Below are 16376 nucleotides of genomic sequence, written 5' to 3'. Positions count from 1 at the left end.
AAGATCTGATCCGTAGAACTTGTAGAGAATCCTTCCTTGATCCTCGTAGTAACGTCAGATCTATGATTCTTGCAACGTATGACTCTGAAATCTAGAGAGATAAAGAGTAGGTGGAGTTTCTAGAGAGATAAAGAGAGAATTTGAGTTTTCTTAACTGAGAAGTAATGAAAATATCAATTTATAACCCTTTGACCCAGCCACTTCTCGTCGACGAATGGAGCCCTTGTGGACGAGCTCATTTTGTTTCCTCGTCGATGAGACAATGACCTCGTCGATGAGCTTGAGATTCCCGATTTCTCGAAGTCCCTTGGCTTATCCTCGTCAACGAGCCCCTAAAACTCGTCGTCGAGTATCCTGAAGATTTTGTCGACGAACTCTGCCTTCATCCTCGTCGATGAGGTCTGCTTAATTACCTTTTTGCCTCTCTCTTAACTAATTAATTCCATATATCACAAGTCGGGTTCCTACAGTTTTAATCCATGCATAATGACTGTTAATGACATTTATTTAACTTTAGCATTTCTCACATCTACATTTATGAGGAGGTAACAACTAAATTCTTGTTAGTTCTATACTAGACCCTGCTGAAAAGGAATCAAATACAAATTTGCAAAAGTGTTTTATATAATGAAAGATTTTAATATATTTGCAATGAGAGAGAGAGAGAGAGAGAGAGAGAGAGAGATGATAAATTATATTTTCACATGAGATAAATTTTATGGCAAATCAAAGAAACTCCCCAGAGTTTTGATGTCTAACTTTTTTGATATTTTGACAATTAGATCATTAAATAGAAGAATTATATTTATGTCTAAATTAAAATAAATAAATTGGCATTGTGTATAAAAATTAATTTAGATTGTGTACTAGCAATGGATTTGAATATCAGTGATTTGAACGAAATTTTATATAATTTGGTATTACATTTTATTTAAATTTATATAAATTTAAATTGAAGATTGACTCTTAAAACTATCAAACATGAGTTTAGGTTATAATTGAAGAGCTAGATTTGGGATATAGAATTTAAATTTGTGGAGATTTAGATAAAATAAATATAATTTTATATTATATTTTTTCAAATTTACACAAGTTTCAATTTAAAATTTAAATTTCAAACTCTCCAAGGTATCATTAAAATTCAAATATTAAATTTAAATTTATAAATTTAGAAAAAAATATAGTATTAACTTATATTAAAATTTTCTTAATTCGTACAAATTTAGATGCAAAGCACAAAATACTATATATAAGAACATAAAATTAAAATTTTAAATTTATATTTATATTGAATTTTTAAAACTTGACACAAATGAAAATTACATTCCCAGACACAACCTAATTACTCTCTTGCTTGTCCAGAGCAGCTCTTCCAGGAGTAGGACGAAAAACCCATACTAATTATTTAAGAACAGTTCTATCCATTTCAGAGCAGCTCGTCACTGCAATCTCCATTTCAACCTACATACCACGCGGACTACGGATACCTCCATGAAAAATTCTCCGTAGCCCAATTCTCAATACCCCAACTTCCCCTTTCGTCTCTCGGGTTTACAGCGCATTACGCCATTACAGGGTTTCTGCAACGTCCTGTTACGTCCATGGCGTCTCACACGATCTCGGCACTCTCGGCGTCACCATCGGCCTCTTCACCATCCTGTTGCAGAAAAGCCTACGACCCCTCTCTGCGTCTTCAATTCCCGCTCAAACCCAACTATCTGTTGAGCTCTTTGTTAGGGCTTAAGCTCTCGATTCTGCCCTCGGGCGGCTCACGGCGTTTTGCCTCGAAGACTCGTCACCCCACGGTCGCTACCGTCTTGCTTAGCCTTCCCACCGCGTAAGCAGGCTTGCATTAATATGCCAAATTTCTTGCTTTGGTTTTGTTTGAGGGTTTGATAGAACAATTGATAGTGATTTGATTTTGCAGGAAACCGGATCGGGCTGCTTCTGAGAAAATCCCTAAGTAAGTTCCATTACAATGAATGTAGTTTTTTTTTTTTGAAAGCAAAAAATTACGTAGTAGTTGCTTCGAACACTATGATTAGTCGTTTTGCTTGAGGATTTTTGGGTGATTTATAACTCTTTTTTGTTTATAATTAATGGGGTTTAGATGGTCGGCGAGGGCCATAAAGTCGTTCGCTTTGGCAGAGCTGGAAGCAAGGAAGCTGAAGTACCCAAATACTGGAACCGAGGCTCTTCTAATGGGGATATTGATCGAGGGTTTGTAATTCTGACTGTTCGTAAGAATTTTAATCATGTTTTCTACTGTCAACAGCAATATATGCTTTTCAAATGCAGGTAGTTGTGGTATGATTCCATCCTAAATTCATGACACATTCACGCAAGGCCTCTCTAAACTCCAACTAAACCGTGAATTAAGAAAATGGTGGTAGAGTGTCATATCATACAACCTGTATGAAATTCAGTGAGTGAAGAACTGCTACTTTTAATATAAACTAAGTAATTGGAAAATCATTATTCCATGGTAAAATGTCATATCAATTTCAAGTCAGGTTAAAAATTGATCGCCCCCCCCCGCCTCCCCCCCAAAAAAAAAAAAAATAGTAAATATTTTATTATGATTGAAAACTTTTCCATTAATATCCTGCCCCCTTCCTAATTGTTCCACTATATTGCAAGCTAAGAATGCAAGTTAAAATATCTTTGAAAAGGAATTTGTCATTCTTTTTTATTTTTTACTTTTCTATCTTATATTGAATGTTAAAACCCAAACACCACTCTTACCCTCAAACATGCTTTTTGCTTTAGTTTCCTCCACCTAAGTCTATATTTTTTAATAAACTCCACTTTAACGTGTTATAACAACGTTGTTTAATGAACAAAAACATGTGTTCCTATGCGCACGTGAAGAAACCTTCAACCTTTTTTTGTAATCAAATAGAAGTGCAATTGATATTGTGGGTGACATTGCAGCCTAGGTAGGTGGAAGGATCGTCTACTTAATTGTTGTTGATGGAGATGGAATAAGAAAGTTTTAGTTGTTTGAGTGAGCATGAGGATACCTTTGTCAAATTTTGATTGACTGAGAAAACATTTTCTGGATGAGATTTCAGTTTGCCAAATTTGAGAAATGGGGTGTTCTATTTTAAAAATATTTGGAGGAATGTAGATAAGTTTTTGGGTGTTTGCAAAATGCTGTTAAGGGTGGTCTTCTCGGAAGGTGGTTGAGAGCTCAGGGAGTAGAAAGTGGGGTGTTTGGTGACCAATTTAGGTATTGAAGTGCTACTGGAGGAATTTTAGGAAATTTGTTTTGGAAGGTCAGGATCTCCCACCATTTGATAGAGGCAAATCCTTCATGGAGGCATACCGGATGACTGAGAGGCCTTGTAATAAATTGGAAGCCTGGTGGATAAGGGGTTCTGATGCAATCAAAGCTAACCCTAGGTTCTTTGCCTCAACAGTCCACTTCTAGGAGAGCTCTCTGGTTGGTGGGTTCTTTGGAGGCATAGTGGAAGTTATGATGAGAAGTAAGGTGAAGGTGTGGGCAAACAGTGTTGGAATAAAAGAACTGAAGAAGAGGGGGGGGGGGGGGTTTGCTTTATTGCTGGATTGGTGGCTTCTCCAAGGTTGACTCTTAGGCTTAGCTGAAATAATTTTGAATTTGAGCAGTGGGCCTTCTTGTCCACCTGTGGCATGGGGAGAAATTTCAAGCCATTGACTAGTTGTTTGGCAGCTATCTTGGTGTGGATGAAGCCATAAGTTTGTAACGGACAAGCATTGTATTCCAGCAGCTGCAATAGTGGTAGCGGGTTCATGGGTTGCAGACTATTAGTTCCTTAGTTGGATCTTGCGTGGTTGTTGCAAATATGAGGAAGGAGACAAAGCCACCAGCCCACCTGGCTACGGGTAGATTCAAATTTCAAATTTGTTAAAAGGGAGCCTCACATAAGCCACGAGAATGGGGTTTGGGTTGAAATGGGGCAAGTTAACGTGTGTTACAACTTCATTCACTTAGGTGCTGCCATTATGATAGAGTAAGAGGGGACTTATGGATGAAGCTGGCTGAGCTAAAGCCAAGATGGAGTTTTCCCTCTTTTTTTTTTTTTTTTTTCTGGGTTGGGGGCGGGGGAGGGGATGGTTCAATATGGTTGGATATTATCAAAAGAGGATAGGGTGCTGCGGCAAAATATCTAAGTCTGTGAAAGATTTTGCATATTGCCTCACTTTTGGGGCAGGGAGGTTGGCGTTGGTTCACTGGGTCAAACAACAGAGAAGTTGATGCCATATTCAGGATTTAGCAGTGAGGGGTTTTTGTGCTCAGCTAACTAGGAAGAGATGTTCCTTAATCTTTTCCTAGTGTGCCTTCCCAGACAACCTCAGATCGTTCCTCCCTTCAGCTGGATTGTGGGGTTATCTCTAGTACTAGTGGGGAGAGCCTTCTCAATTTGAGAGGCTGTGGTTAAAGGAAGTGGATTTATTGGAGGAGCTGCCTACTTGGTGGAAAAACTGTAAAGCAAGTTGCTGAAAAGATCTTATGGAACGGAATAGGGAAGTCTATGGGAGAGTAGATGTCAATTTGGTTCAAGCTTTGGAAGTGTTAGCTAGTAGCATTACATTGGTAGAGAGAAACGATGAGGATATTCTCTAAGGAAAAATGAGGAGACTTCTCACTGAAGAGGAAATTTCTTGGAGACAAAAATATAGGGTCTTGTGGCTTTCGAAAGGGGACAATAACATGGGATTTTTCCTTAGAGTGGTCGATTCCCATAAAATGTTGAGCTACATTGGTAGAATTTATAATGACGGGATATTTCTCATAAGGGAGCCTTTTCGCCCACGATTTGGGATGATATGGGGGCTCACCATTCTCTAGTGCAACGACATGTCGAGCAGTGTTTACTTTTTTCTTTGAATGAAGTACAAAGTGATCCAACTTTGCGCTCTTCTTTGAATAAATGCTTTGATGGTCATGACAAGGGATGCTCTGATAAAAGTAAAGTTATGGAGATGGAAGGAGGGGAAAGGCTTGATAGTTTTGATGTTTCTCCTCGGGTAGAGGAAAATGGCATTAGAGGGGGCTTAAGGATCGTTAGGGGGGGAGTCTAGCTTGGAATTTTATTTCTTGTGAGTTGGAATACTAGGATTTCATCTCTAGTTTGGTGGGAAATCAAGATGGAAAGGAAATCTATTCAGATAATTTGAGGAGTGGTAAGTGGTACGCTTGTCGAAAGAATATGTAGATGGGTTTTGAAGGGAGGAAAGTTAGAAGATAAGCAAGAATTATCTAATGAGAGAACACATTAAATTAAGAGGGATTCCAAAGGTGTATTAAGTATAGTGGAAGAGCCAATCTTTGAGAGGGCAAAGTTGGGTAAGCGAAGTAAGAGATGGGGAGATGTTTCGGATGAGGACAGCATGGGGAGTAGTGATCTTGAATGCAAAAAAAAGATGCCACTTTTGGACCATATTTGGGAACAATGTGGATATTCCTTCGATTCTTCTATTGATTGTCTTGGGGATCTATCTTATGTGCCGCCTCCTCTTTTAGAAGTTTAGAAAGTATTAATCTGTTTGAAGATGAAGATGACAAAGATGATAAAATAATTAAGGATGGAATTATGCCTACTATTGTTCAAAACAAAATTCTTGGGAAAGATATTGATACTTAGAGGTTGGATGACTTAGGCCTCGGCCCTAAGGTTATTTGATCAACGGAGGTAATGAGGTCAGGCTTGATGGTGGCAATTGGCAAATCCAAGGTGAAGAAGGGTTAGAGGGAATTTGCTAATTTGAAGTGTTTGGTGAACTATGATGGGAAGGATTTGAAAAGGGGATTTCTTGGCTAATTATTGTAGTTATTTTTTTATTATGCTTTGTTCTTCCCCCCCCCCCCTCTTTTTTAGTTTTCTTTTGTTTTTATTTTATTTTATTTTTTTGAGGATTTAGTATCCTTGCTTCAATTGTACATTCTCTACCTTAACACATTTTCTTTTATTATAAAAAAAAATTATTGACTTCTACAATAAGTTAAGTACCTTTTGTCTGAAGCTACATAAGGTCTTTTCTTGACTTGCTAGAATTGGTTCCATTAGATAGGATGGTAGAGTGCGAGGGAGAGGCTCTTCATTGAAGAATTCGCAGCAGTTCTTAATACCTGCCGTGGGGCGAAGTCCCTGGACTAGATGGGGCGAAAACAATGCTCTTCAAATAGTGTTGAGACATTGTAAAAGGGACTGTGATGTCTACCTTCCAACATTACGAAGCGTGGCTCATTTGGGAAAAGTTTGAATGCTGCTTACTTTGTTTGATCCCTAAAAAAGGAGGAGCAGACGATGTTCGGGATATTAGGCCTATCTAATTAACTGTGTTTATTAGTTGATTGTCAAAGTGCTTGGCTTGAAGTTGAAAGAGGTGGTCTTAGAAAGTCGTAATCCTAGTTAAGAATATTTTGGATGCTGCACTTATGGCCAATGAATGTGTGGATCTAAGATCAAGAGTGCTGATTTAGTTGCCAAATGGATATTGAAAAGGCCTATGAACATGTATGTTGTTCCTATTAAATAGTTTGAAAAGGACGGGGTTTGATTTACAATAGAGAAAATCATCCATTTTTTGCATTTCCATTGTTAGATATTAAGCAGTGATCAATGATACCCCAAAAAGTTTCTTCCCTAGTTTGAGAGGGCTATGGAAAGGGGACCATATCTTGACACCCCATTTTATAGTTGTGTGGTGGAGGCCTTATCAAGGATGATTAGGAGGTCGGTTGTGGGTGGTTTTTTGGCTTGACTTTAAGGTACGCATCCTTTACAATCAAGAGCTTGAAGTGTCCCATCTCTTGTTTGCAAACAACGCCATAATGGAGCAGAAGGGAAACAATGTAGACACTTGCTATCTGTATTCTTATGGCTTGAAGTCCTTTTAGGTCTGAAGGTGAATGTCATGAAAGTGAGCTTATGCATGTTCATGATGTTGGAGATATCAATCAATTTTCCATGAATAGTTTGGTGTAAGGTAGGTATATTACCAAAGTGTGATTACACCTTGATCCTCCTTTAGTTGCCTCCTTCAAATCTAAGGCAGTGTTGTGGAGTTGCTGGGTGGAAGAAATTGTTAAGGTATTTCTAATGGGGCAATAGTGAGGATGAGAGGAAGTTCCATCTGGGAAAATGGAATAAGGTCTGCTTCACAATCAAAATGGAGGGATTGGGACTTAGGCTTTTGCAAGAGTTCAACAAGGCTCTCTTTAGCAAATGGGTTTGAACTTGAAGATTTGCGATGGGGAAGATGTGTGTTAAAAGAAACTTACTGAAAGCAAATAATGAGGGTCTCAGTTCGCTGAGGATGTGCCTAGGGCCGTGCCTTCCATGCAATTGGCCTTGGGAAAGAGATTATGAAGAGCAAAAGGGAGTTTTTTGGAGTTTTCTAGGTACATTGGTTTTGTGATTTGTAATAAGGTTTTAGCTTATTGTCTAGTGTATAGAAATGATATTGAAAGATTTTGTCCTAGCATTATTTAGGTTGGCTAGTACAAAAACATAATCAGTATTGGATGCTTTTCTAGTTAGGTCTAGTGGAATGATATTGTTATAATCTAAAAGAGTCGTTGACATTAAAACTTGACATTAACTTATCTAAGATCAAAAAATAAAAAGACATTAAGGGATCAATGGAAAGGAGGTAATGTCTACTAATTAAAGCAAAGGGTTAGCATACCGGGTTCTCCAAGCCATTTTTATTCCATTCTTGGTAGGTGATCAAAGTCTTAATTGATCCAAATTTTCTTATACAAATTTTGGTAGCAACAGTTGGAACCATCAGTGGAAAACTTTGAAGGATTTCTTTCTAAAATTCAATCATGGTTGCATCACACAATTTCAAGTCCAAACTTGTTGGGGATCAATTGTGCTAGTCAGTTTACTCCCCACCACCAGAAAAATTCAATCATGGTTGCATCACACTACTTGGTGAAAAATTAGCTCATTTGATGAGCATTGCTTATGAGACCCAAAAATGCAGTACCGCTCATAAGGTAGTAAGAGATGGGCACTGCTCGGAAAAAAATTGGCCCATCTGATGAACACATCTCACGAGGCCCAAAAATGCCTATCTAATAAGCATTACTCATGAGGAAACAAGAGACGAGCACTGTTCGATAAAAAATTGGTCCATCTGATGAGCAGCGTTCATTAGGCCTAAAAATGTCTATCTGATAAGCACCGCTCATAGGGCAGCAAGGGACGGACATTGGTTAGTAAAAAAATGGCCCATCTAATGAGCACTACTCATGAGGTCCAAAATTGCCCATCCAATGAGCACTGCTCATGAGACAACAAAAGACGGGTATTGTTTGGTAAAAAATTGGTCCATTTGGTAAGCACCGCTAATGAGACAAAAAAATGCCCGTTTGATGAGCACCGCTCATAAGGCAGTAAGAGACGGGCACTGCTTTGTAAAAAATTGGCCCATCTAATGAGTACCGCTCATAAGGCAGCATGAGACAGCCACTGCTTGACAAAAAAATTGGCCCATCTGATGAGCACCACTTATGTGGCCTAAAAATGCCCGTTTGATGAGCACCGCTCATGAGGCAGCAAAAGATGGACACTGCTTGGTAAAAAAATTGGTCCATTTGATGAGCACCACTCGTGAGGCCAAAAATGCCCACTTGATGAGCACCACTAATGAGGCAACAAGAGATAGAGATTGCTTGGCAAAAGATTTACCCATCTAATGAGCACCGCTCATGAGGCAACCAGAAACAGGTGCAGTTCGACAATGTATTGGCCCATCTGATGAGCACTGCTCATGAGACCCAAAAATGCCCATATGATGGTTTAATTCGAATCTCGTGATAATAAAGTGGCTTATAGTAAATGCAATATACTCCCAAGCCAAAAAGGTAGCCCTAAGACTCAAGAGTAAGGGGGCAGCTGATATAACCTAAAAGAGACCCCGATATTAAAACTTGACATTAACTTATATAATACCAAAAAATGAAAAGACATCAAGGGGTCAATGGAAATCAATGGAAAGGATATAACGCCCATTAATTAAAGGGGTTAGCACACTGAACTTTACTCCTTAGTAACATATCAATAGCCAAAGTGTAACTCCTGCGATACATTAGTAGGAAAATCAATAAGGAGGTATCCCGAATGCCAATAAAAAGGACCCCTAAGGAAGGTAAAACATCTCTTATCATCTTATTTTCACTCATTCCTTTACTAATGCGATTATATAGTCTTTCCGAATTCCCTAGCTTAGGCATTAGAGTGATTCCCTGAGGTACATCCTGATCCTCAAAGGCTTTTTTTATTTTTTTTGTTTCGTTCTTGGCAGGCGATCAAAGTCGTGATTGATCCAAATTCTCCTGGACAAATTTTGGCAACAACAAATATGAATCAAGTAACCTTTTCTATAGGATGGATGTTCATGATTGGGAACTAAATGAGGCCAATTTAGTAATACAACAGCTATACAGGACCAGCATTGAGGTGCACGATGAAGATTCTATTTGGCAGCTGGGTAGTAGAACTCAAAATTTTTGGTTAAAATTTTCTAGAGTAGATTAGAGGCTGGTTTGATCAGTCCTTTCCCTAGAGGCTTCTCTTTGTAAGGAGGCATGGGAGAGGGAGAGCATTAATCACTTTTACCCCATGGCTCTAAGGCCTGAGATAGTTGATGTTTTGTCTGGCAGTGGTTCAAATTTCTTGGATGATGCTTGATAACATTTCCACATTCCTTCCTTCCCTGGCAGTTATGAGATTGTGATTAGAATACCAGTAGTGCAGGGTAGTGCTCCTATTGTGTTTTTAGGTGTATTGGGTGGAGAAAAGCTGGGGAATTTTTGGATCGTTTTCAGACTTTGAGGCTTGGTTAAAATTTTTTATTTGTTGCTGTTGTTGTTATATCTCTCACTTCTATGCAATAGGGTTGGCAGCCCCTAGGTGCCCAGTCTCAATTAATTTCTGATTAATAATAGCAATGATAACAACAATAATGATAACGACGACAATAATACTGAGGTTGTGATGAGTTGCAACAAGGCTGTGACAAGTCGCTTTGATTCATAGGCTGTGACAGGTCTAACAGTTTTTACTGCAACTTTAATGAACTTTTTAACAATTCCTTTTGATTCACATGCATGAGCATGAGTGGCAGGGTGTTATAAGCATCATCATATCATTCTGATGTTGGTTTTGAACTTCTGGATTATGATTTTTCTTTACTTTTGCATGATGAAACATTGAACTAAATAGTGAATTTTGGAAACTTTGCAACTGTGAACTTATGTAATTCTAAATAATTAATTAACAAAGTTGATAAAAAACCTTCTATCTCAATGACCATTCAGTTGAAAATTTTAATTTTTTAAAAATTTTATGTATTATCCAAATAAAAAAAAAATTTATGGTGCTTTTTTTTGTTTGTTGAATTAGAAACTGAATCAATTTGCAAAAGTTATTTTGTAAGATTTGTTTTAAACATATGCTAAGGTAGAGAGGACTAAGACCATACTGTCTGTCCATCTTTCTCCCTCTGTTTCCAAATCTACATTGCATGTCATCAGCATGGATAAGCACAGATAATGTCACCTGCTTAGAAGTTTGTAGCCAAAATTCCTGATGCATTAAAATTAGTTGACCCACTTTTTAAAAATTTGGCATTAACTATAAGTTTGTCTAATCATGAAACTTAGTTATAGCACTTTTAGATATCTTGTTTGTGTTTGGGTTCTGCCCTTTTTGGCATTTTAATGGCCCATTGCTCATCTGTAGAGTGAAAAAAAAAAGCTTGTTTGTAGCCTGTAATGAAGTTTAGTTGAGATAGGGGTTCCATTTTTTAAAATTTCCTTTACTTGATTCATGTTATTCTATTTATTTTGCAGGTACAAGTGAAGCTGCAAAATTTTTGAGGGCTAATGGAATCACACTTTTCAAGGTGCGAGAAGAAACCATAAAGTTACTTGGAAAATCTGACTTGTATTTCTTCAGTCCCGAGCATCCCCCATTGACTGAACCAGCCCAGAGGGCTCTTGATTGGGCTGTTGATGAGAAATTGAAATCCGGTATTTAATCCAATCCTTTTAATATGGCATTCAAGGGGTGTATGGTTGCGATAGAAAGCTATTTCCTGCACACTTTACTCTAATTCTTTTTATCTGACATTCCGTACAAGATCCATTGGACCGTACCATAAGTCATGCAATCTACGAATAATTGGCAGCTACATAGGTTTGTGGTGCAAGGTGTGCATGAGTGCCATAGAAAGTTATTTCCTGCTTTATAAGCAGGGTATGGAAGTTTCTTTATAAATTAAGGGCTTGCTTCTAGTTACATCTAAACTTTAAAAATGGTGTGCAAGTGTTCATGCTATTAAAAATTTGTAGTTATTATATTATATCTTTATCATCATAGAAATAAAATGTTGAGATTAAACTCATTTGAAGCTAATACAGAATGACAGAACTGTTCTTAACCACACACCATGATAGTAGTATGTTTGTTTCTTGAAGCTTGCTTCTAGTCTCGTCTAGTTTGAGAATCTTTTGGGTTTGCATCCAATGAATGGGTTTATGCTAGAAACAACTAATTAAGTGCATCATTTTTATTTTTTATTTTTTATTTTTTTTTGGGAACGAGATTTTATTATCTGATCTAATTAAATTTTGTTTTGAGAATCTGTCAACTGTCTTTTAAATATTATTAAAATTTAAAAATCACTTGATCGAGTCAAGTTAAGAGGATGTCATGTCAACAAATATTGGGCCCATCAACAACTGACAAAAAGAAATCAGTTAAAGAGTCAGAGCATTCTTATGTGTCTCATTTTTGTTGTTAAGAATCTTCTGACCATTTTATACGGGTATCATTTTGGTATTAACATTGAGTCCCATTTGAACTGCTCAAAGTTTTGGTTGAATGAAATATCTAAAATTCTTTAACAAAGGTAACATTCAGCATCAACGTAATGCTGAATTTTTTAATGCCACATAATTAATGCATAACTTTAAAAATGAATCTTTTTTTTTTTTTTTGCATTGATAGTGTGACATTGCATCTGCTTCCAGCCCACAGCAGAAGAACCCTGCCCCTTGTCTAAGACTGCCAAGCACCCACCCATGTGCGTGGCATACCACGCCTTCCATGCTGGCTGATTTATGTACTAAACTCATTTTGGTTTCTTTTCATGTTTCTCCTTTCAATAATGTGAAGTGGTTTTTTAAGACTCACTTCATTTGAGTTGCATGATCTTGATAGCTTCTGTTATTTATTTAGTCCTTTAATTAGTAAGAGGGATTAAAATTTGATACTTATGCTTTTCTTGCTTCTGTGGAACCATAAACAGAGAAAACAAGTAAATCCGAGCACATGTAAGTGTCAAATGACTCACAGTTCCAGTGTTTTTTTTGGGGGGGACAATCATCTCATTCTTTAGAGAGTGTTGGAGGGAACAGACCCAGTCCTGTTCCATAAATTTCTGGCAGTCTTGGACCAAATTCTTATAATGACAACATTCTCCCTGTTTAGATCTTTGTAAATGCAAAGCCAGAGCTGAATCTTAATCCATATAATATTTCTGACCTTGCTCCAGGCAAGTGTCATCCCCTTCCTTGAGCTCCCGAGCTCAATGCTAGTGATTACGCCCCAAAAAACGGCAAAGGCTGAAATCCACCATGAATTTGGTTTATATCATGGGGGGAGTCTTCTTTCTTGTCCATTTGTCCTTTGTATTTTCAACATAAAAACAAAGTACCACTGTTGCTGTTCAGAGCTTCTTCTTCTTCTTCTTCTAAAGGATACAGGATCCCACACAACTAGAAGAAAATATTTGAGCTGGGAAGACATGTAAGCCTTTCCCCATTTTTGCTATGCTTTTATCTCGGGATTGGGTCCATGAATGCTGTTAATTGTGGATGTTATTGCATGCAAACTGTGGTGCTGTCTATCTTGCTGATGTAACATGATGTTCAAGAATAGTTCTTGGAAGGCGGAAGTTCAACTTTATACTGTAAAACACCATGTCTCTCTCAAATGCAAACCTGTGTTTCCTGATGTCAACCAAGTTCAAAAACTGTACTGCATCGCTTTTTCTTTTTCCCGTCTGCCGTTGTCTTTTCCTTTTGGCTGCTTCCATTAGATTGAGATTATCACGCGATGCAGGTGAAAGTGGGGAAATAACCACTATACATTTGCTTCTTGGGATATGGTCAGAAGATGAATCTGCTGGCTACAAGATAATGGCTGCTTTTGGATTTGACGATGAGAAAGCTAAAGAGCTTGCAAAATACGTGAGTTCCAAGCTTATATTACCTACTGACTGTCCTTACTGCTATAGCTAATGCCTTTCTTAATCTCTCTAGATTAACAAGGAGGTTTCGCCATGAAGAGAGAATTTAAAGTTTTTCTCGGAATGCTAGTTGCATCTTGTTCTGAAACACTATCTGGATGGCTTCCAAGGCTTGCCACTTCATTCATGTTGGAGCAAGATAATTGCCGAGGGATTTGTTTTGCAGCAGGTAGGTTGGAGTGTACAAACGAATGCTTCTTGACCCAGCTATTGGCACAGTAAAATTGTATTTCTTTTACAAGGCATTACATGGAATTAAAATTTCCAAGTCGGTCTCATCTATGTAATGTATTTTCTTACGATTTGTTTTTCTTCTCTCTCCATATTTTTATACACCTTAGTGTTCAACACTGTTCAAATATTGCTTTGATCCATGTTAATTTTGGATACAAAGACCACTGATGTCACTGAAAAGTTTTTGGAAATTGTGAAAATGCCTGTGATTGGGAGAAAATAGAAGCCTTTCATCAATTGAATTCTAGCATGAGCTTGTTGCAAGGTCAAATTTCATTGCAATGTGGTGGAAGTGGTAGGCAATGGTTTGAACAAGAAATGAATTACAAATGGTATTTGAGGGTGTGATATTCCATTTCTCCCTGTTTAGGTCTTCATAGTAATAGAAATAAGTTACCCTATCAATGTATTTCATTCTTGTAAACATTGTTTCTATTTCCATCTATTATGTCATGATGTCTAGAATATCACTTGTAAAAAGGCTACTCTGGAGTTTTTTCTCGATTTATTTTAAAAAAAAATATATATATTCAATAATATCTTTTTGCGGAATTATGGAAATGACTGACGTAATCTTGCTACTCTAAGTAGCGAGATTTGTCACGTTTATTTTTTTTAAAAAAATATTATTTAATATATATTTTTTAAAAAATGATAAATGGGGAAAAAACTTTGTTCCTGTTCTTTGTGCTATGGTGTTTTTTGGTTTGTTGGATGGACGTGGATAACCCCAAAATGTACAAAGTTGGATGGCCTACGTTAGCCCTGATTTGTCAGATTGGATAATATTAGATGGCTGACAAGCAGCACAGCCTCTTTGGACGGCAGCAAATCCCAGGATTTAAAATTTTTTATAGAAATGATTACTAAATATATTTATATACATTATATTATTTTTATTGCTTATTAGTAGGTTGGATAGATGCTAGCAAAAATAGAATATAACGGCTATTCCTGAGGCTGCTGTGCATGCTCTGTAGCTCTCTCCAGCTATTCAAAACTCTAACTTGTAGATTACATCCATTATATTGACATGCACAATAAAAATGTAATTCACCTTTTTAATAATTTATTTCTTCAAGAAAAAAGAAATTCTTTAAGAGGGAGGCCTAGGGGTGATTATCGCTTGAGACTAATTAAGAAAGAGGAAGAGGAGGGTATTTGTGACACGATTCCTTAGTCTCAATTTTAAGTCTTAGTTACTTTTTAAAATAAAAATAAAAAAATAAAACCTAATTTTATTCATTTTAGCCCATTTTTTAAAAAATATCTTCACTCATATCAATGTTTAAATTGGAAGGATCCGAACCCTTCCATTTATTAAGTCAAATGACAAAAATACTTGTCATAGATTGTGCTGGATCTTGGGGATAATAATAATAATAATAATAATAATAATAATAATAATAATAATGCAAATTATAATATTTCAAAAAATTCATTAATATTATACTGCTGCCCTCTTATATTTTTGGATCCATTTAAATGTTTATTAAGATTAGGCAAGACAACAAAATTAAGAAGTGTATCTTCATTTCAAAATTGTTTCATATACTATTCAAAATTTTGAATTTAATATTTTTCATGACAAATTTGTATGATATTGCCCCCATAGTACAAGCATCAAGTTATCTTTTACTTTACAAGCCAAGAATTAATTAAAGTATTATACAATATATATTGGAAATATTTTTTTACCCGTTTTATAAAATATTAAAACTCAAATTCATCTCTAAATTCCAAAATTATGATTTATTTAATTTCTCTTTTACCTACCTAACTCCTAATCTTTCAATTTTTCTTTTTTAAAAGATTCCATAATGATAATGATAAATTACAATAAGACAAGTAAAAAGTGAATGCTTAATAAAAATAAGTTTAACAAAAACTATTGTTTAACAATTTTTTTCTGAGGGGATTTTAGAAATTAGCTCAGCACTCATGCTATATTTGTTAATATTTTTATTCAATATTTTTATCTAATTTCACATTTAATACATATATATTTTATTTTATTTTATAAAATTTTAATTTAAAATTTTTAAAGAAATTTTAATATTTCATCTTTAATATTTTGCAAGTACTATTGATGTGAAATTGACATGCACAGCAGCAGGTATAGCCATTATTTCCTACCATCCTATTTTTTCTAGCATCTATCCTAATACTAATAAGCAATAAAAATATCGTAATGTATATAAATATATTTAGTAATCATTTCTATAAAAATTTTTAAATCCCATCTTGGAACTTGTTGCCGTCCAAAGAGACTAAGCTGCTTGTCAGTCATCCAATATCGTCCAATCAGAGTCTAACAAATCAGGGCTGAGGTGGATCATCCAATTCTGCACATTTTGAGGCTGTCCACACAATAGGAACCAAAAAATAACACAGCACACGGAACATAGTTTTTTCCCCATTTATCATTTTTAAAAAAATATATATTAAATAATATGTTTTTAAGAAAATAATTTACAAACTGACATGTGGCAAATCTCGCTACTCCAAGTAATAAGATTACGTCAGAATCATTTTCTGCAAAAAGGTATTATTAAATATATATATTTAAAAAAAAAAAGATAAATCGGGAAAACACTCTCAAGTTCTGTAAAGACAATTTCAGCTCGACGTTGGTGAAGCAGCAGTAACTTGAAGGGACAGCAACTTGTTTTTTGGGAGAAATGGGGCTAAGGGGTATTTGGAATGACTAAAAAATTAGCCACTCAAAACTGGAAAGCAATAAGTTACATAAAACTTATCAGTCAAGCAAAAAGATTACCTTAGTGCGCACACAGAGACCAAGATAAGAATAGCTGGAATAATTTTGC

At 36.2% G+C, this 16376-nt stretch overlaps 1 protein-coding gene across 2 annotated transcripts; it reads left to right on the top strand.

The window, feature by feature from the left end:
* The first annotated feature begins 1279 nt into the window (after positions 1 to 1279).
* LOC131146160 (ATP-dependent Clp protease ATP-binding subunit CLPT1, chloroplastic-like) lies at positions 1280 to 13768 on the top strand. 2 transcript variants are annotated; one of them, XM_058095532.1, is made up of 6 exons: positions 1280 to 1837; positions 1928 to 1963; positions 2111 to 2220; positions 10853 to 11032; positions 13128 to 13255; positions 13328 to 13768. In XM_058095532.1, the coding sequence occupies exons 1-6, from the start codon at positions 1602 to 1604 to the stop codon at positions 13349 to 13351; spliced, it is 714 nt and encodes a 237-aa protein (XP_057951515.1). In that variant the 5' UTR covers positions 1280 to 1601; the 3' UTR covers positions 13352 to 13768. The 2 variants fall into 2 exon arrangements, with proteins under 2 accessions (XP_057951515.1, XP_057951514.1); XM_058095531.1 differs by having other exon boundaries at positions 1315 to 1837; positions 13128 to 13768.
* The last annotated feature ends 2608 nt before the right edge of the window (positions 13769 to 16376 follow it).

This window comes from Malania oleifera, chromosome 13 (genome assembly GCF_029873635.1).
Source record: "Malania oleifera isolate guangnan ecotype guangnan chromosome 13, ASM2987363v1, whole genome shotgun sequence".
Classification (NCBI taxonomy): Eukaryota; Viridiplantae; Streptophyta; class Magnoliopsida; order Santalales; family Ximeniaceae; genus Malania; species Malania oleifera.
Note: the sequence above shows the minus strand (reverse complement) of the source record. Positions and strands in the feature narration are given on the sequence as shown.

Excerpts from the sequence above, each read along its gene's own strand:
- LOC131146160 (XM_058095531.1), top strand. The coding sequence starts at position 1,602 with ATGGCGTCTCACACGATCTCGGCACTCTCGGCGTCACCATCGGCCTCT. Across the intron at positions 1,964-2,110 it reads GCTTCTGAGAAAATCCCTAA|ATGGTCGGCGAGGGCCATAA; the intron begins GTAAGTTCCATT and ends AATGGGGTTTAG. Across the intron at positions 2,221-10,852 it reads AATGGGGATATTGATCGAGG|GTACAAGTGAAGCTGCAAAA; the intron begins GTTTGTAATTCT and ends TTTATTTTGCAG.